General features: G+C 39.8%; 1 protein-coding gene across 1 annotated transcript in view; it reads left to right on the top strand.

Annotated features, from left to right (window-relative positions):
* Window positions 1-9,041: 9,041 nt before the first annotated feature.
* Window positions 9,042-21,478, top strand: part of igsf3 (immunoglobulin superfamily, member 3) — a 118,032-nt gene continuing 105,595 nt past the window's right edge. The window contains exon 1 of the mRNA XM_084725002.1: window positions 9,042-9,599. Coding sequence (XP_084581128.1) covers window positions 9,560-9,599 — 40 coding nt within the window. The 5' untranslated portion in view covers window positions 9,042-9,559. The remainder of the gene's footprint in view (window positions 9,600-21,478) is intronic.

Genomic DNA, 21,478 nt, shown 5'->3' with positions numbered 1-21,478 from the left:
TACCTGCGAGGGATGATGATGAAATGTGTGTGTTGTGTAATGTGTTTGGTGTTTTGGGGCGTAAAGTCGAACAATCTTCGCAGTGTGTTTAAGCTCACCTTGATGCCCTTGCCATCATGAGCTATTCCCCGAGAGTAGTGTGTCTGTGTGTGTGTGTGTGTGTGTGTGTGTGTGTGTGTGTGTGTGTGTGTGTGTGTGTGTGTGTGTGTGTGCGCGTGCGTGCGTGTGCATATGTGCGAGTCACTTTGTCCAGTATGATCCAAATGAATAATGCATGACATTCAGCTGTGTTTGCACGTTGGGCAACACCCACATAATCAAGATGAGAAAGAAAGACAAAAGACGGACAGACGGAGAGAAGACGAGAGGAGAGATGAATGCAGTTCAATTGCATGAACCTTATGAAAATTATTTCTAATGAAGATCTCAGAAAATTAGTTCTGCCTCACGGTCACGGAATGAAAGAACAAGTGTACACAGATGTCCTCTTCAGGACACAGGAGGATTTTATCCACACTGCTGCCAGAAATATAATTGTGTCTGGACTTGCTCTGTTATACGGTGTGGCCCGGTGGCTCTACTGCTGACAATGTGTGTATATTAACACCTGGTGTAATACAGTGCAATAATACCTTTAGTAAACCCATCCAGACTGAGTGAAAGGATCTATTGTTACTCAGATGTTCAAGTATTTGTTCACTTCATTCAAAAGCTTTTAATTGTCACATTCAGCTACTGTAATTATTTTGCAATTATATAAATATAGGATATTTCTTGCAACCACCTGTCAGCTAATGATTATGAAAATTACATGTGAAGCTTAGTTCCTGTTGCAGCGTAAGTTCAGCTGTAATTTGAGAACAAAGATGTAATAAACGCATATTAATGTCGTTACAACCACCTGCAAAGGAACAAGGAAAAGAGTGGAAGCTTTCACTTAAATGCAGTAATTACTGTAAACTGTCCTGTGCATATGCTTACATGCATCTAAACACACATCTAATGCAAAGTAACTTAAAGGAGAAATCTGTAACATATTTACTGTAATAAATCATAAAATGACCATGATATGTCAACAGAGACTGTGGAAACGTGTTAAGTTGAAATCCTCACTTCTCTGACATCTACGCTGCTGCAGTGTCCCCCTTTCAACAACTATTATTATTTGCCCGATTCACGTTAATTGGAGTTAAAATTGATGCCTATGGTCGCCAAATGAGTAAGTGTCTCTTTATGAGTCATAAGAAATCATTACTTATCTTGCAGAAGATGTAGATGTTTATAATCATTAAATTGAGCAAAATCTTAATGGAGTTTGGCAGGCAGTAAGACGGTAAGCCACTCAAAGTCCAAAGTGTGTATTTTCATAGCAGTGGGGTTTTGTTTCAGGATAACCGGCGTAACTTTACATGTGTATGTATCTCGCATACAGTTTACAATGCTGCATGCATCCTGCACTACTGCAAAGCTCCTGCTGTCTGCAGAGCTTTCCCAAAGTTTGGGAAGGAATAAATGGAGGGAAACAAGTCGCTTCAACTATAGACTGCATATTATTTTAATATTTAATATTTATTTTAATTTTAAAATGACAGCACAAAAATGTATATGCATGTACAAAAATGAACCCACATTCAGACTCAAATGTAAGTACTGTACATATAGGTCTAATTATTAAGCAATCCATGGAATTCAGAGCTTTCAGAAAAAATGACAAAGTCGAGTGGCATGTAGCACAGTAATGACGGAGAAGGGGAGAGAAAAAGGGGGCTTTTAGAGGTGAGGAATGGAAAAGTAGACACAGACAGATAGAAGGGCAAAAAATTGGTGGCTTGACAGTCATTTCATATTAATACTCTACATTAAGAGCCCCAGTGATGAATAATTAACCTGCTGGAAAATGTAGCAATTTGTGTTCCTGGCAGGCTACTGCCCTGTGCCTGTGGCTGTGAATGTATACAGCACAGGTTTGTCATGCAGGACACTGTGCGTTTAGATAACTGGGCTTTTAAAAAACAGCCCGTGCATGAGAGTTGGTTTATAACATAAAGGCAAAATTACATATTTGACTGCACCAGCCTCAGCTGGAGATAATCAAAGGTTATCTGACAATGCAGAGTGTAATCTTCCGAGCCGATGTGAAGTGTGGCGTGAGAAATTGGACTGCATTACTTTGACTGTGTAGCTCGTGACTCAGCTCACATTAAATCCTAGATAGACTGAAGAGAGAAGAGTGGCACTCTTGAATCTGGTTGGTCCCAACTGGAGTGTTGCCGTCTGCCTGCTGTCTGTCAGTCTGCTTACTGTCAAAAAGCCCACAGTATATCCAATATGTCAGGCTGGTACCTGCCACTATGCACGCAACGTGAGCTCATGGCCCTATAACAGAAGCTGTGTGAGATCAGATGATAATAACCTGCCACGCTTTCCACTATAGTTTGTAGTTTGTATAGTTGAATGCATCCATACATATCTTACTGTAACATTGTTTAGGCCAGTACATATCCTTCTTCCCTTCAAAACATTATTTCAATCCCAAAATCTGTCAAAAATGTGTATATATATTTATGTATAAATGTTTCAAAAGTACAGCTTACCCAAGGTATATTCAACAAAAATATATATTAAAAACTTTTTCAATGCACTCAAAGGGTTTCTTGCTCTCAAGTTTTGCTAAAATCTTTGTTAGTCAGCACCTCTCCTTTGTCAAGATAATCCATCCACTGAAAAGGCACTGAACTATGAACTATTTCAGAGGGCAAAGTCATGACCCACCCTACTCTGACCCTGATATTCTTACTCTAACCCTGACCAGTCACTCCTCAGACCTGAACCTAACCAACCCAACCACTGAAGGCCACTGAAGGTACTAACCAATAGGGCTGTGAAGATAACTGCATTAAGGCAATACTGCAATACTGCAATACTGCGGTCATGTGATGCCAACGCAGGGAGCTCATTACCGTCATCACCGCATGGTTTATTTTGAAGGGTCAGTGTCATGTTGCGCATTTATTAAAACACCCAAGGATCAGTCTACACAGTCCTGTCCTCACACAGCCTGTGACTGGTCGACAAAGTCAGCCCAAGGCATGTTGGGATTGACAGTGGCTAGATAGCAACATGCTAGCTAACAACAACAGCAACTGCTTTCAAGAGTTGCTGCAACATGTTCAACATGTTAAAGGAGCTATGCTACACTTATGAACGTGCGCTTCAACAAAGTCCAGTTAAACATAATCATTAGGACAGGTGCAGTTACCCGCCAGCCCGAGGGAATATGTTGCTTTGTCACCACAGTAAGACAAAATCCAAACCATCACAGCTCTGTTAACCAATCTGAGGCAGAGTAGGGCAGGTCAGGTCATGACTATGCCCCTCTGGGAAAAAAAATGGTATCATATCCACCAAAGACAAGCAAAAGATATTCATCTTCCCTGTTATCACTCAACTCTTAGGCAGTTTTCCATAAAATACAGAGGACTACTGCTTTCGATCACCGGTCCCCACTCTGTTAAAGCCTGTCCATCATTATCAGAATTTAAGTCAGTGGAACCATAGTTCATTCACGTGCGCAGTATGTGTGTTCATGTGCTTAAGTTTGTTTAATTTATGATTATGATTATTATTTGTTTTGTTTTCTACATTTTTGTCATGTTAAGGAGAGAAATATCCATAGCTTTAGGATAAATTGCAAATCCTAGAGAGGAGGTTTTACTATAAGCCCCTTTGGGTTTCTTACCTCTCCTGCACAATCCCTGCTATGTTTGTTTTTTATATACTTTTGGTTTTATCACTTCTTTTGTGCAACTGAAATTCAAATTCAAACATTCAAATCCATGTGTATGACGGTGTGGATTAGGAGAAATGTTTGATTGTGAATGTGCATATTTGTTGATGATTGTGAAGAAGTTTTGCACAATAATTGTTCTCTCCTTACACAGTGTCCAGTCCCCTTTACCTCATAGCCCTGCTTATAACCTTGTATGTACGTTTAAGATTATTTTTGGCCTTTTAAGTCTTTAATTGATAGAGCAGCTTTAAATAGACAGGAAACGGGGGATGAGAGTGGGGTGAAGACGTGGCAGCTGCTGAGGACGCAGCCACAGTACAAAGGGCACAGACGCTCCTCCAAAAGAGCAACCGGGGCACCCTGTACATATTGTCTCTCTCTACCTAACTTGACTGACAATGAAATGTTAGACTGTGTTTATCTTTCTTCCATCTTTTCCCATCTGGTATGTATTCCCCATCTCTCTCACTCCTCTTAGGGAAGCCTCTTTGAAAAAAAACATGTCCAGAAGTAGTTTCAAAAAGTTTTTTTTTTTTATTGCTTTTTGACTCCGTCAGAACAGAGAGCTTTTGTTTACTTATTTATAATTTTCTCTTTGTTTCAGACACCATTTATGTAACAGGGCTCATGGTATCCTCTGTTCACCCTGGCTCACATTAGGGATTCATCAACAAGATGAGTTCACATGTGGTCCCTTGTTTGTGTGGTATGTTTTCACATATGAGTTTATAGTCTCAACGAGGATCATCGCTCTCTAATTTGAAGTGACACTTGCATCAGTATGTGCACGTTTGTATTAATGTATGCAGCATCTGATCGTGTATGTGCGTATGTTTGTGTGTGTGCGCAAGTTGCTTCTACACACTCCTCTGTGTAAAACCGACATATTCATGTGAGACTGGAGAAAAATGCACAGAGAAATCCAATAAATCATTCATATACTTTTGGGACGTACTATGAAAATGTGTGTATGATGAAATAAGTGAACAAATCTCTCTCTTTCTCCACATCCAGCACATCCTCTCACAGCTATCCTATGTAACCTTGCTGACACTGGCTCAACAGACAGTGCTGTAAGGGTTCTGAAATATTAAGATTTTTTTTTAGAAAACAAGTCAGCCCTTGCAAGTCTGAACAATTACGCTATACACAGACAAAAAAGGCTGTGGCGATCAAGACTTTATCTAGGTGATGGACCCTGTTATGAAGTGCACACAATGCAGACTCCTCTGTTTCCATGGAGACCTATTGTGATCCCCTGCACCCACTATACTTGCAAACATTCCTCTGAAGCCTTTTTTTTTTTCTTCGAGCAAACATACTTGTGCATAGTCGCCAAAAAAACAGTGTGAGGGGTCAGAGGTGATCTCGTCTTCAGTGTGAACTTGATGCTTGGCTCAAACGATGTTACAGCTGCCTTTTAGCTGCCTGCCTGCGCAAACTGTGCCATCACTCGTCCATGCAATAAGGAGTCTGTGGAGAACTGAGCTAAATTTAGGCGCTGCAATATGTAGACCAGGTGTAATGCACATGCCCTACCTAGCCAGCTCTGTTGGCTGTGTATTAATTCAGCTGCGTTGGACCTGGATAGACCTTTTGGAGAAGCTGAACCAATAGCCCACGTGCTTCATACCAGTGTCTAATCCCACTCTGGCTTACTTTTTGTTGGCAGCAATGTCTGCTAAAGCCTTTGTTTTCTCTATATAAACATGCTAAAAGCTGTCTCTCCTTTCTGTTAATACCATGACACAGTTTTAGACAGAAGGAGGGACAAAAAAGATCCCCTCTTTCTTCATTAAACTGTTTGGATAAACTGTTATTCAGATGTGAGGTTACGGTTTATTAATGTACTGTATTCTGTAAACATGTCTCTTTGCGCCTCGGGGTCCAGACACATTCCATCAGATGTTCAGGAAGTTTTATCTGAGCTGATATCCACGAGCCCAGCAAAAGGGAAAGAAGCATTTTTACTGCTTCCAAAAAATGGTATTCATGTTGCATTCAGGCAGTGTGCGGAACTTGCAATTCCCAACTGATAAAGAGAATACCAGATGGGTCCATTGCAATTACTTTTTGTATGCACATGCAAAGGCCTGCTCATTTATTTATGTATTACACAGGAGGGAGCTTTTGGGTTTCACCATGTTAGAGCTTTTTGGACTCGATATTTCTGTCCTTTTCCAGATAGCAACGCTCTTTCACAGCTTCACACCAGAGCAGTATTATCTCATTGTGCTATTTTCTGTTTCCATGCAAACTCCCATTCACCCTGTCTATTTTGAGATCCTGCTAATATTGCAGCGGCAGAGTCGTGCAAATAAATAAATCTGAGCACATGTCAAAGTAATGTTTGGTTTAGCTACTTATGATATGAATCAAAGAAAGGTGGAATTTGCAACTCTGGAAGATGACTGTAACGTGTTGAAGGGGAAAAAAGTGTTTGTTCTGATATTTCCTACAGTTCCCACAGCAGAGTGGCACCTCATTATGTTGATTGCCAGTTGTGTGTATTGGGGGGTGGGAGTGATTTTGTGTCAGTAACACACAGACTGCTGGGTGAATTATGCATGAGAAGGTGACTTTTGTGATCAACACAAGACAAGTAAACACCATAAATGAAAAGTCGAGGATTTATTTATTTTTCCTTTAAAAGACCCTTCCATTCTTCACCCCTGGGTCTAAACTAAACTCTACCCAAAATGCTAAAAAAAAAAACTGGCCAAGGGACTGAGTGTAGGGATGTGTTGGGGGTGGACAGGACAACATTGCAGGGGGCGTGGCCTAATTGCTACATGGTGTATGACACAGGAGGTACAGTAACACTGCACATGTGCCTTTTCCACCAAATTAGCTCTGTTTCTTGAACCAGTTCCATTCAAGATTCTTTGTTATCTAGCAAACCAGCCCCCGTTTCCACCAGTTTTGAGTAGAACTGTTGTAATCACAGACCATCATCAACAGAGGGTGTTACACAATCACCTGTAGGATATTACATACCCAATCCGGTTCCCAAGGAAAACCTTCTAATGTTTGTTTCCAGCTGTAAATCAACTTTTTGAGTTCAGAACCAATTTATTTTTGGTGGCAATGCTCCAAATGGTTCAGAATGGACAGGGCTGGTTCCATGTTGGTGGAAATGGTTTATCAGTGTAGCATTAACAGCTAGAAGTCAGGGATAACCAACCAGGGGCAGCTGCTTACAAACTCTCCATGTCAGAGAAGTGCTGAAAAGCCAGAGAGTCCGCTGGAGCTTCGACGGTCACAAAAAAAACCTTGTGTGTTTTTAAAAAATACAGATAATAATTCAGATTTTTAAATGCACGGTATATAAGTTCTGCTGCCAGGGCTCTCTCCCATTTTAACAACAAAAGATGTAGTTAGATGAGGTTGTGACATAGAGAGGGATCACGGTACTTGTGTTAATTGTTTAACAACCATCAGTGCTGATGAAAATCTATCTGACATGATGCAGATATCATGTTCATGAATGTTTTATTCACGCTATGTTTAGACACATTCACTGACTTCCTTTCTTGCTCCCTGATGTATCCGATGTGTCTTCCGTGTTTTCCCAAAACTTACAGCAACTAGCATCTAGCTAGCAGCAGTTAGCAGGAAATGTGCCACTACCTTGAAAATTATGGATTTCTCTGCAATTTGAACGTTGCTGGAAACATTTGCAATAATGGAAGAACACAAACTAATAGTGTATATAGACTTTTTAAACACTCTAATGTGGAAATGTTATAGCTTTAAACTTCTTTTAAACATAGATTTCCTGATATAAAGCAGTTCCAAACAGTGTCATCACTAGCCTTGCAGGGTTCAGGATGATTTAAAACAATAAATGGCATTTTGGGACATTTTAAACACATGAAATATTAATACATGTCAGTATTAACATGGGCATTGATGTGTTTCATTACAGTTCAGTATAGAGGTGTGCTGTATCTAATTGTTCCCAATATATTGTTATAATTTTGTACATGACAAAGAAAATGAATATTATGATGCATCCTGAGAATGGCAAGAATCTGAGTGATGTCACACTGTTGCACATGGCAACATCAAGCCAGGCTGAATGCTAAAGTAACATTTCTGCCAGCTTCACAGTGGAGGAATTAGTTCCAAAAAAAAAAAAAAGGGAGCAACGTCAGTAGTGTGGAAGTGGTTTGGTTTCAAAAGATCAAACGCAGAATAAAACCATGTCAGGAGGCTAAGAAGACTATAACAGCAAAAGGGAGAAATACAACACACTAATTTCACCACCTCAAGCAGAGACACCAAATTGAGTACAAGGAGAGCCAAAATCCTGTGAGGAGAGTTCAACAGCGATTGTGAGTTTTAAACCAAAGATGTCTTTCAGTATTGTATTCTGTCAGGAATATTTTTATTGCAGAATACCCTGAAATACTGTGATATTTTTTCAGGGCCACGTGGCCCACCCATGAAAGAGTAACATGATTCATCTTACAGTTCAAAAAAACATGTTTAAGTGTGCAGAACCTTTTAAATATGCAGTATAATGTCATTCCTCACAGCCTCAAAAGGGTGGTTAAACTGTACCCTGCAAAATAAAAAAAGCAGAGAAAATTACCAGCTCTGGTTTAGGGGCTTGATTACCCTCCACTTCGCTTAACCCATTCAAACCAACAACGTCCTGGCCTAGAATTTAAATTCAGAAATGCAAATTTCGGCCTCACCCACAGCGGCCGGTGGCGGTGTCCCACTCGGCCGGGGCGTGGTCTCTGTCAGGGGGGTGGGGGCAGACACAGAGCACGCTGTTAAGTTTTCAAACTGACTGCCAGGCAAACAAAAAGTGGCTTTACAAGAAAGCAGGAAGCGGGGACATAACCTTGGGAGAAACGCGGCGGACCGCTTCTGTCTGGGACCAGATTACAGCATTAAGGGTTTGATTAAAGTGTTTTGTTTTTTTTGAGGGGCTGGTAAGCCTTCTTGTGTAAATTTTAGAATTAGGACACACCGGCTCAGGTGTATCGGTGAAGCCGGTGTTTGGAGTGAAAGTATTCATTGATTAATCTGATGTATTGTGTCAGAGCACAAAGCCTTGTCTGCCTCATCTAGAGCGCCCGCCCATTGGGCTTTCTGCGGAGCGATAGTGGGAGATTGATTATAGTCTCCGGGATTTCCGTGGAGGAGAAAGCCAGAGCTGCTCGGACTGCGATTTGCTCTCCCACATCACTGACGAGGAGGAGAGAAACCATAGCAGGGACTTATTTCAGCCTGGACTCATTTAGTCCCCTGTCTGGAAGCAGGTTTCCACATACGCGCAAGTCACGCTGGACTTTTTCTTTTTTTTTTATTTTTTGGTGTCTTTTACCACCGAAGGGGGGCTGCCTGTGAGTGTGAATCGCCTCCGCAGTCTCGGATGCGTAGTAAACGGGGAGTGGGTTGGGTCGCCTGGGCGCCTGCCGTACGCTCACGTCGGCAACGATAAAGGCAGATAGGTGAGGGTGAAAAGCGAGGGAGAAGCGACACCCGAGGCTGTGTTTTTGAAGCAGGGGAGGACGCCGCCGTGGACAGTCACACACCAGAGCACCAGCCCGGCTGTGGATTTTTGACTCTCAAGACGAGCCCCGCCGGTCGCTTCTGGATTCGTAGACCTCCCTCTTCTTCTTTTCTGATTCAACCACACTGTCAAAAAAAAAAAAAAACCCGGGCAGACATCAGCACCACCTCATCTAAAAGGAGTATTGGAAGTGGATCTGCGGGACAACACACACACACACACACGCACACACGCACAGGATGGCAACCGGTGCGCTCCTCCTCGCCTGTGCGCTGCTCGGTAAGTCACCAGAGGAAGCTTCTTCTTTTTTTTTTTTTTTCCCAGCCGTCATTTGTGAAATTCTCCCATTCCTGTTTAGATTCACAGATGAGGTAAATGTGCTGCACGCATGTACCAGTCACGGCACACCTGTATGACACATGAGAACCTGTGCGGGTTAGTTTGGAGAGCAACTACTAGTCATCATGAGTCAGGTGGAAGTAGGCTACATCGATAATCACTGCAATAATGACAGATGCCTGTGAACAGCTGTGTGTGTGTGTGTGTGTGTGTGTGTGTGTGTGTGTGTGTGTGTGCTGAACTAGGTTAATGTGATATTTGGACTTTAGTCACAGATTAACCCTATACAGTCTGACCTGCTGTGTTCAAGGACTGATCATAACAGACACCCTGCTTTTGTCTATAATTGACCCTCCAACACACGTGTAAATACACTAGGGCTCCAACTGAATATTATTTATTATTTTCTCAATTGATTGATTAGTTGTTTGGTCTCTATTCACTTTTCTGTGGGGCTGTCTATTGGCAAGAATCTGGCGATACGATACGTATCGTGATACAGTGGCAAAGATACAATATATTGCGATATACTGTAAGGAAGGCAATATTGGTACTTTTTTAAGGGATGGATTTCTTTTCTTCCGATGCTGATAGCCAATGATTACCTGCTTCTTGTTGTTGATATCGATGAGCTGACCGATTATTTCACATTTTTGTATTTTAAAAATAAGTTCATGTAGCCTGTATTTCATGCACACCTGACGGCTTAGTTCCACTGGGCACGACTGCGCTGCATGACGGCTGTGCCGGGACCACCGGGGACGTCTCACCGCTCTGCTCCGCTTCAAATATGCACCGAGTCTATTATTGACAGATGCCGCGTCAATTTACACAGAGCAGATCGAGCGGACACAGAAACAGCACAGAGAATAAATTAAAAAACATATGCAGACTCGCAATCTTAAAAAATGGACAAAAAAGTAGCTATTTCAATATAAAGCCTACTTACCCATGATGGAGGCACAAAAAACAAAACAAAATCTGAGTAAGTCGACAGAATCAGGCGGGAAAATCGACCGGCTGTCAAGTCAGATATTAGTATAGCTGACATGTTTTGGCTAATATACACCAGTGCCGAGATAGACGAAATGTGCAAATATTTTTTGTGCATCCTAATTTTTGGAAAACTGTCATAGTATAAAGAGCATACCACCATATGTATAAAACCTGAGGTAAAAGGTTTACTTTGTAAGAAAATAGATTAGAACACTGCTGTGGTCGGGGGTTTAAACACAACACAAAATCAACCACTATATCTTTGCAGGTATCACAATATAGATCAGTACAGTATCACAAAACATAATATCGTGATACTCGAGTGTATCAATATTTTCTAGCGCTCATAGTTATCTGTCATGGTGGACTAAAGAAACCAAAAAATTCCCACATTTAAAAAAATACTCAATTGATTATCAAAATAGTTGGCAATTTAATTAACAGCTGACAGCTAATGGATTAATCGTTGCAGCTCTAAAATACACACATCTATGCAGTACATATGAGTACACCAACACACGCACATCAGAGACACACCTGTATCACACATCAGCAGCACCACCACCCCCGGGGTATGAAATCATCCAGTGGGTGTGAAGGCAGCAAGTACAATCTTTGTTGTAGTACAGTAAGTCATCCCAAGAGGAGGTGAAGCCACTGTGTTCAGTTCCCACACTCCTCTCACCTATGCCTACCTGCAGTTCATTGGATTTCACAGACTAATGCCAGTTCAAGCATGCAGGCCTGATGACACACAGTGACACACTCAATACAGGGACGATTGCTGACACACACACACACACACTCACAGATATACAACACAACACAGTACATCCTGCCTGTGAACTGTCCCAAACAAACACCAGATGGCTTTTCTGTTCCTGGATGGGGAGGCCTGTCAGCTCTGCCGGGGGGACAGAGGAAGGGGGGCGGGAGTGGGAGTGGAAGTCGGCCCGCTGGAGGCCCCCACTTGGCCAAGAGGATTACCAGTCTGCGCCTTGCTTCACATCCCCTTTCAGAAGTCACTTTCACTGGGATCGGGGCTGTAAATGACTTTTTTTCCCCCTCAATGAAAATGTGAGATGTGTTCTTCTGTGTACAGTAGAGAAGGCTGCACACAGATCTGATCGACAGTGTGGGCTGGATAAGGGAGGTTTTCATATTATGTAATAATCATGAATCATATGGTTAAATGGGAAGCAGTTTAGGTGGTGAAGAACATTTCAGGTGTTGGGGAAGAGTAGGTTTTGTTTTATGAGGTGTGGATCATCGGATTGATCACTGGGTGTTTTTTAATGCTATTATGACATGTTGGCAGCATCACTGGAGATATCAGGATGGCAGTTCTGCTGTTATGTGATATGTTTCAGATAAATCCTCCAGAGCTGGAAAAAAAACAGTTGATCGACACAAAATGAATTGGCAACCATTTAAATCATTTTTAAAGGAGAAATCTGCAATGCATTTATTGTGTTTAATCATAAAATGATTGTGATATATCATCAGAGATTAAAGAAACATGCAAAGTTGAAATCCTGGCTTCTCTGACAACAACACCACAGTGATCCTGTTCTTTGAAATGTGTGTGTTGTCTGTTAATGAATAATAAGAAGTCCTTAATAATCTTTTAGAGGGAGTAGATGTTTACAACAGTTAAATTGAGCAATATGTTAAAATGGAGTCTGACAGACAGTCGCTGAACTCAGACTTCAGAGAGTGTATTTTCGGAGCGGTGCGGCTTTTGTTGTCAGATTAACAGGCTTTATATTGACAGACAATTGGGTATTATAAACAGCTGATCAACTTGTGTAGGACCCGCCGCCCCGTGTTAGTGTCAAAGCAGAATGCTGTGCTCGTCTTGCGCTCCTGTTCAGTGTCTGTGCAGCGTGCAGGGAGGCTGTTTGAGGAGGGGCGTGGAGAAAACACCTCGCTTCAACCGTAGATCGTATATTAAAAAAGGATTTAACCTATGTAATATACTGTCTGTGGTTTCAAGTCACTGATAGGACTGCAGTACTCATTTTTGAATGCTAGTTACTAACACATTTCTCCTTTACGTTGTCATGTTAGGAAAAATGGCTAAGCTGTAGCTCAGACCTGGGCAAAATGTGGCCCGAGGGCAGATCCCTCCCACTGAAAAGTTGCCTGCAAGGCCGCCATGGGCTCTTGGAAATATTTCAGTTAAAATCTTACGAAGACAATCAATACCATTTTGATTACTGTTAATCTGTTTTCAGGCCTTTATTCTGAAAGGGGTCAGTGCTGTGTTCGTTGGTGATGATAATAAATGATCTTTTGTGTTAAACTGTAACTTAATTTACTCGATGCCGTACATTCATGTTTAAATTCTTCTTCTTCTGCTGCTGTTGCTGTTTATCAGTGCAACCTGTGTCTGACATATGTGGCATACTGTAAAACCCTGCATGCAAAAATAAATATCCCACAATTCCAATCACATAGCAATTCAGAAAGATGACCAACAGTAGAAGTGCATTACTGTGTCAGTCAGCTTTAAGCTCAAAGACATCTATGTGTTAGTGTGACCTATATAGAACATTTCTCACTATTCCATCATTAGAAAGTCACAGTTGTGTGAAAAATAATTGCCCACCCCTTCTCTAGCCTCTCAAATCTCAATATTTTCTGTTTTCTTTGTCTTTCACTCTGCTAAACTATATATCTTTGAGGATGGACTGTTTGTCAGACAAAACAAGACATTTGAAGAAGTCACTTTGGGCTCTGGAAACTTGTGACGGGTGTTTTTCCTTGTTTATAGATCAAACAATAATTCAGTAGATTTAACAACACTCAAATTAATAGTTGCAGCCCTGAAATCAATGTGCATCACAAAAGACGGTGAAAACATTCAGCAACAACATAAAAAAGCAAAATAATGTCTCTTAAAAGCAATCACATTATTTATATTCATTAGACTAAAAAACTGCCAGTTTAAAATGTTACACAGCTTGAATTTAGCTGTGTGAAATATTGAATGAATCTCAGTCTGTAAAACGCATTCAATATTTACCCATGTGTAGGACTGCAACTATAATTACTGTCATTATCAATTAATCTGCTGATCATTTTCTCAAATAATCTTTCACTTTGATCCATAAAATGTCAAAAAATGGGTGAAAAATGTTGGTCACTGTTTCCAAAAGCCCAACCTAAAAAACTTAAACCCATAACCTTTTAGATAAACTAAAAAAAAACAAAAAAACACTTTTCCAACCTATAATCTTTTGTTGATATTGATTTTTCTTCTGCATTTCTTTTATAAACTCAAAAAATGTATTTCGAAAATTGTATTATAAAGTCATTAAAGTAAAAATAAATATTGATTAATAATTTAATATTTTTAATCACAACCATTTAATTGTCAAACACCCAAATAATGACAAATCAGGTTCACAGTTCACTGAACATTTTTTTTAAATACAGCATTTTTGGAGGTTTCCAAAACTTAAAGATCCAAGTTTATCTAAAGAACAAAAGTTAATCTCAAGAAAAGATTTTAAGGTGGCAAAACTGAAATATTTTTTTTTTCTCAACTTTTTTTTTTTAACAGGGTAGAAGACTGATGAAACTAATCAACTAATTGATGAATCAAATAATTGTTGCAGCTCTACCCAAGTGCCATCTTAATATAGCTCACTATAAAACCATTATATGATCACTGACAAAAGACTGATTAAAAGTTTATAGTGTCTCAAGTAAGAATACAACTGTTCTTCAGTAATGCAATAGAAGTCCAAGTGTATTACTTATAAGGGCTGCAACTAGTTAGTATTTTCACTGTCGATTAATCTGTTGATTATGTTCTCCATTAATCAATTCACTGTTTGTCTATAAAATGTCAGAACTCAAATGTCTTGTTTTGTTCAAACTCCAAAGATAGTCAGTGTACAGTCATAGAGGAGTAAAGAAATCAGAAAATATTCACATTTTAGAAGCTGAAATCAGAGAATTTTGACTTTGTTTTTCTTAAAAAACAAAACAAAAACAAAATCGTATAGTTGGCAACTAATTGATTAATCTTCGCAGCTCTGTTACTAACACATCACAGCAGGCTGTATGGCAATATATCGCCATACCAATGGTTTCTCTCGCTCCATGTGTGCATGCAGGCATCCGTGTTAAGTGAGATGTGCTTGTCTGTCTTGTGTGTGTGATCAGCTGTCTGATTTTGCCACGCGCGTGAGCCGCCATGCTGTTCGTGTTTGCACTTGCATCTGTTTGTAACAAAAGAATAAAATAAAGGTGGATGACAGCTGTGTAAGATGGAGACTGTATCAGTCGGCGTTAAACCCAGAGGTGCCTCTTACACAGTGTTTTGGCAGGCAAATCTTATATCGGGGTTATTTATGCTGCTGAGTTTCCAACCAGGTGTGAGTGACTGAGTGAGTGCGTGCGCGTGCGTGTGATTATTTGTGGCACCGGGGTTTATGATATAAAGCATATAAAAAGAGTTGCCTGAAGGAGCGAATGTTTATTAGCTTTACAAACAGGATGTCTTCGTTCTTCCCCACTGAGAGGGACGATGTCTTGCGTATCCTGTGTGGTGTTAACCTGGTGTGCTGCTTTCTTTCAGGGGGCGGGGGTGGGCCTCTGTTTGTGCAAGAGCGGGTTTGAAACGGGGAGCCAACCTAAAGCAGTCAAGACGTCCCAGTTTATATAACTAAATTGAAATGTAATATGTGTGAGACTGGCTGGTTTAACTGTGAAATGCCTGAGCGCTTTCCACTTACCAGGCTGACAGGAGAGCAGGCTGCAGTCGGCCAGGTTCAGATGAGCTGCCACTGCTCCTTTTTACTCGAGCCCGACCGATATTATCGGCCGATATGGGCTTATCACAGATATAACAGTATAGATGCATATGTTTTCCCTTTTTTTGGTTTGTTTGTTTGTTTTACAGAAAATGTAATGCACAAAATGATGCTTGAGGTGATTTCGATTTAGCTCGGCGGGGAACAGGTATGTGGACAAAAGGTTCTTCCTGGCTTGTGTAAATATTGAGAAGCTGCCTCTTTTTTTACAACCCGTGCCAAATTGACTGGCAGTATTAAAATACTCACCGATCGACTGATGCTTATTTAGGTATTTTTTCAATTTTTATTTACTCTATTAATTTATTTTCTTGTTCATTTCTTGAATGTATTGACAATATATATGTTAAATTATGTGCTAAAGAATATTTAACTAAAATATTCTCCAATAAAGTTATTTGTTTAAGATAGCTGCCTTCTAAGTAGCTTTGCATAGTAAAATTGGTGAACTGTCCACATAGGAAAGTGTATAATTCAGTATATGCCATATCAGTAATTGGTAGGTCTGGGAGAAAAAAAAACAATTTCTAACTAGATATTTGAATTGCTGAATCATTTTTTTTTCTTTATAAAATTAAAAAGTGCTTATTCTGTTATCTCAGTGCTAACATGTAATTGGATTCCCATTAACAGGCTGGTAGAAATGAGCTGAAATTGAGCCCAGCTAGACTGACTAACAATGTGCATTGTTTATGGAAGTATGACTCATGATATACGGTCCGTAGAAGTGCATGAGTCAACTTTTTCCATTGGTCTAGTTTTGAAGAAGCAAACAAAAATCGCAATAAATCATTATATTGAATCACAATACTTAAGATTCACAATACATACCAAATTGGCACAGTATAGAATCAGTAGATGTGTATCGTCCCAGCCCTACTAATTATTTTTTTCCCCTCCTCTAAAATCGGTATCAGCATCATTCTCAAAAATCCCATATCGGTCGGGTTCTTTTTTCCCCGCTGGTCTCAGAGCAGCTTCACACTGCACAGCGGAAAATCTTAAAGCTTATGTCTGACGAGATGCACACTCTGCCACCTGCAGTTTTTCACACATTTATATATATCTTGATTAACTCTGCCAGCTCAGTGGGACAGGTGCTTTTTCTCTCCACCCTGTTCACACAATATCCGAACATGTTATGAATGAATTTGCACAATCTTATGTCAGATGGTTGGCGGTGGGTAGAGGAGAAATAATGAATTTTTCATGAGGGCTGGTTTAAATTGGGGTGTGGCAGTGGGTGAGGCCTCATATTCAAACAGAACATAACATAGGATGAAATAAAGAATCGCACTGACAGCTGCATCTGATTGTCATAATATCCAGCACAAATCAGACACTTAAAGCACCATACCAGTGATTTTGCATATTTTACCTTTTTGCATTTTAGCAGTAGAAGTACTGTTAAATTACTGAAATATTACTCAACTACAAGGAAAACTTGTGGTGTGTTAAAATATACTAAATAAGTAACTATTCTGCTGAAAAACTGCTCAGAATATTAGTGACTTTTTAACCATTGATGTTTGATGTTACCTTTATTTATTGGCTCATTATATCAACATTACTGATGATTATTTGTCAAAAATCTTATGTTGTTAGCATTTTGTGAAAGCACCAATAGTAAACTCTACAATAGCTGATATAGTAAAATTTATTTAAAGTAATCACTGTACAATAAAATGATCCCTGTCAGTGTTTTTATTACGATGTTTTTGCTTTTTATTGCTGCATTAATATGTATGTTGCATTTTATACTAGTGTAGCTGTTTAAGGTTGAATTTATTTTTACTTCTTTTTATACTGTTGGATAGTTTAAACTACAGCAGTCATATTCCATGAGGTCATCATATGTTGCACAAATCAGATGCTTACAGGATCAGTTTGCATGCAGAAGTTTGCATGTTTTTGCTCAGGCCTATTCAACCCGTGACCCGTGGGCTGAATACGGCCCTTTGAATTTTTCTATGACCCACAAGAGGCTGCCTGCAAATCAGGTCGGCATGTGTGTGGTATGATAAACAAAACTAAGGTACATCTCTGAGCTACCTTGAGACATAGGAACCGTAGACTCTGTGAACTGAACCAACATGGTACTGGTTATATAAAGCTGTGATTACACCAGGATTACACTTGCACCTGCCATTCGCTTGGTCAAGCCTTACATTGCGCTCTCTGCACTCAAACTATGTTGAAATAGCAAAATGGACGCAATGCAGTTTCTCTCACTGACTCAAACAGGCTCAGAATGACAGAGTCTGATACATGTGGTGGTTCTATAGTCGTAGTATCACCTGACTGATGTATGTAATGTTATCTTAATGAATAATTAAGGGAACATTATAACATGAATGTACTGCAAACTAAAGTGAAATCACACATCTTCTACCCATAGACAAAATATTACTCTACCTCTGTAATTTTGGTATTTACATGGTTGATCTGGTTCAAACATTGTTTTTAAATAGGGAAGAAATAATATGTGATTTCACTGGAAAAAAGTTGCAGTACAGACAAGTGCAATATCCAAATTATAGAACCAGAAGCAAATTGTAATTTTTCTGAAAAGGAAAACGGTGTGTAAAAGACAGCATTATAATGAGGTACCGTAGTGCTGCAAAGATGACCTGGCTTAAAAAACCTTGCTCTCCAGATGAAAGAAAACATGTTTTGTTTGGTACAGACCTCAATAAATATCACGATTATAAATTGTAATGCAAAACTGATCATTTCTACCAATCATATCGCATATCACAATAGCAATTTCAGTCAGAATAATCGTAATACGACTTTTTTTTTAAACAGATCATGCAGCCCTAATAACTGCCGTCTAACATTGTATTCCTAGTTTTTTTGTAATTTGGCTTGGCCATGGCTTTACTTCTTTTTGTATGGGCTGGAATTGATTATAATGATGGACATAACGTTTCCTACAAATCATGAATGCTATAAATCACTGCCTATAATTTTCTAAACCCTGCTGTAGCATTTCAGTTTTTAATTTTATTTTCCCCTCCATCCATTGGTTTCCATTTATTTCTGTAGGGTGTGAAAACATAATGGCCGTCTTTGAACATGCATCAACTGCGTTTCCACCACACAACAATAATGGAACTGCAGTGAAACTGTAATGAAAATATACACTGCAGACTTGATGTTCACTTGTGATGGAATCCATAACTCAAGACGCCATACAGGAATTGATGAAAACCCAGTGACTACCTGGAGAGGAAAAATAAATTCAAAAAGTTGAAACATGCTTTGGAAAAGGTCAGCAGTAAAATAATGATGTGGTCCTTCATCCTGTCTCCTTTTCCTGCGTGTCTGCCTGTGTGCAGTGGATGTTTTCTTGTTTCCTTTCAGTCATCCTTGTCTTTTAGGGAGATTTTTTGATGCTATTTTTGATCGGCGGTTTAAAGTAAGAAGAGACGCTGTTACAATAGCCTGTTATCCTGGCTCATTACAGTGCTATTGATTGAAAAGAGAAAAGTTTTAAGTAGTTCAAACTTTGTGCTTATCAGCCGTCAGAGAGTAAAGCTGGCCCTCCATAATTGGCCCAATCAAACAACTTGAAGGTACTTACAAGCTCATTTCCATTTTAGGCATAACTATTGTGTTGTTTTCACAACTTCTGTACAGTCGAAGAAGGGCAGCGCTTATAGACACTTAGGTATAGATCTGATTGTCCGTGTGGTGCTGCGACAGTTGTCACAAATGCTTGAAAGTAGTTAGGGATTGAAGAGTCTCATTTTCCATTTCAGACATACTCATTAAAACGTGTGCCCTTCTGAATGTGAAACAAGTTTATAATTAACAGCAAAAGAAACTAGAAATCTGGCGTAGACGGAAGTGACTCACACACTTCACTTATTGCCATCTAGTTTTTCAATATTATGATGTTAGTTTAAGGAAATGTCAGGATGCGTCCTTGTTTGCATGCAAATAAAGTTATAATTACTTTTGGAGAGGATAAACAGGCAGCATTAAAATAAAATAGACAGATGTGTGTCATAATTATTTTTGTGGACTCTTTTTAAGAGATAGGCTGGGTTTTTTTTGAAGTGCGGTTGTATTACCTACAGTAGACGGCTGTTGGCAGGAACACCAGCAGAGAAGCTGAGCAATGAACTACTGTGGACAGGGTCTGTCAGACAAAACTGCCATTACATAAGCCAATTATCGCTCTCTCCAAACCAGCCAAACTTTGTTGGTGAAATCAGTAGTTTTACTTTGTTGAACATCAGAGTTGCTGGTCTACCGCTGCCTCGATCTGTTAGTTTGTTTGTGTGATTGTGTGACTTCGGTGAATCTGAGCTATCTCCTTTTAAAATGCTGAAGTCACACGATAAGGAACAAACTAACTGAGTCAGTGGTAGACCAGCAACTCCTTCTGCAAGATAAATTTACTGATGTTGTCTGTGGAGTTTTGTTGGTTTGGAGCGAGTGATATTTGGCTTATATAACAGTGTTTTCCCATCAGAAAAGGCTGTCTGACAGCAAAGTACAGCAGTGAAAATATTCTAAATATCCTTAAACTGATGCTGATTTTTTTAGGGAGACTTTTTTGAAGGCTTAAATACCTTTTGCTGCAATTCATTGCTCAGCTTAGATACTCCTCATACCTCATACAAACCCACGGTCGCGGGAGGGTTGGGGGTCAACACGCAGGCATTTCAAACGTCGTCAGGATTCAAAGTTCGCAGTGCCACGCCCCGATGCCCACCCCAGCCTTGCCTCTGTGCCATATGAGAGTGACAGGTGGAAGCCCCCGCCCTCAGAATGGCAAGGATTTTAGCTTGTGTGTGGTCAAGCCGGTGCTTCCTTTTGCTGTGCATCTCGAGTCAGCTGTTACCTCAGTGGGAATGCTTTCCATGTGTTTGTAAGCCTCAGCTGACACTAGAAGAGAGTGCTGTCTAGACAGTGAGGCCAAATGCAATAACTCACTGTCTAGCTGTTTGTATAGCTGATGCGGAGCTATGTATATGCTATGGAAAAGTTTGGTGCGTGCGCGTGTGACTGCCCTCAAGTTTTGTTACTCATTATTTTTGCCTGTTGCCTGTCACCAGAAACAGAGGACCTACTTCTCTCTGTTAGGGGAAATACAGGCTTATGCAGCTGTCGTGTTTGTGGTGCTGTTTGCTCCCTTGTTATTTTCCCTGCGTGCTTGTTTGCATCATAAGCACCAGACCCACGTCTTTGTGTAAACCCATGACAAGACGCCTTTTGTCCTATTGTTTTTTTCATATCATAACATTGTTGACTCAACTGACAAAAAAACAAACAATAGAGAAGCAGAAAGAAGATTGTCAGCTTGGCTATCATCCACCAGCTGTGTGTGTGCTAGGTTTCAGTAAATATTTATTAACGTTGGGATGGATGATGAATACTCAGGCCGTTCCTGGGTCAGTTTAGTGCTGGGTTGAGCCCGAATGATGACTGATTATTGGGGTTGATGCTGGTACCAATATTAGAGAGTAAAACAATTATGATATCAATATGTTGGCTGATATTCTTTATACAAAATATAATACACAGAATATAGAATATACACGTGAACATGAAGGCAGGAGATTTTACAGTTTCACAATAAACCTAACTGTCCAAACTGATATTTTTAATAATTATAAATAAAAACTATAAATAAAAAAAAACTCAAATAGAGCAAAATATAAGTTTAAACCTGAAATTAAAAAGGATCAAATGCACATTAAATGCTTCCTATAAAGCTAACAAATAAAAACAGTATTTTTTGTTGAAAAAAGTTTTCATACAGGCGCATGTTGGACAACATATATGCTAATACCGATACTGACTGATATAGCTGTGATAGGCCAATGTCAGGCTGATAATATTGAATTTAACCACCTCACTTTGAATTGAATTACTTTATTTATGCATGTCACTCATAGCGCTGTCAGTTATTAAGGGATATGACAGGCTGTTTATTAACCAGGGTCTATTCGGTATGTGCTTTCATGGTGATTTGCATTCAAA

Source organism: Lutjanus erythropterus, chromosome 8 (assembly GCF_056507025.1).
Source record: "Lutjanus erythropterus isolate fLutEry1 chromosome 8, fLutEry1.hap2, whole genome shotgun sequence".
Taxonomy (NCBI): domain Eukaryota; kingdom Metazoa; phylum Chordata; class Actinopteri; order Lutjaniformes; family Lutjanidae; genus Lutjanus; species Lutjanus erythropterus.
This window is presented reverse-complemented; position numbering and strand designations above follow the sequence as displayed.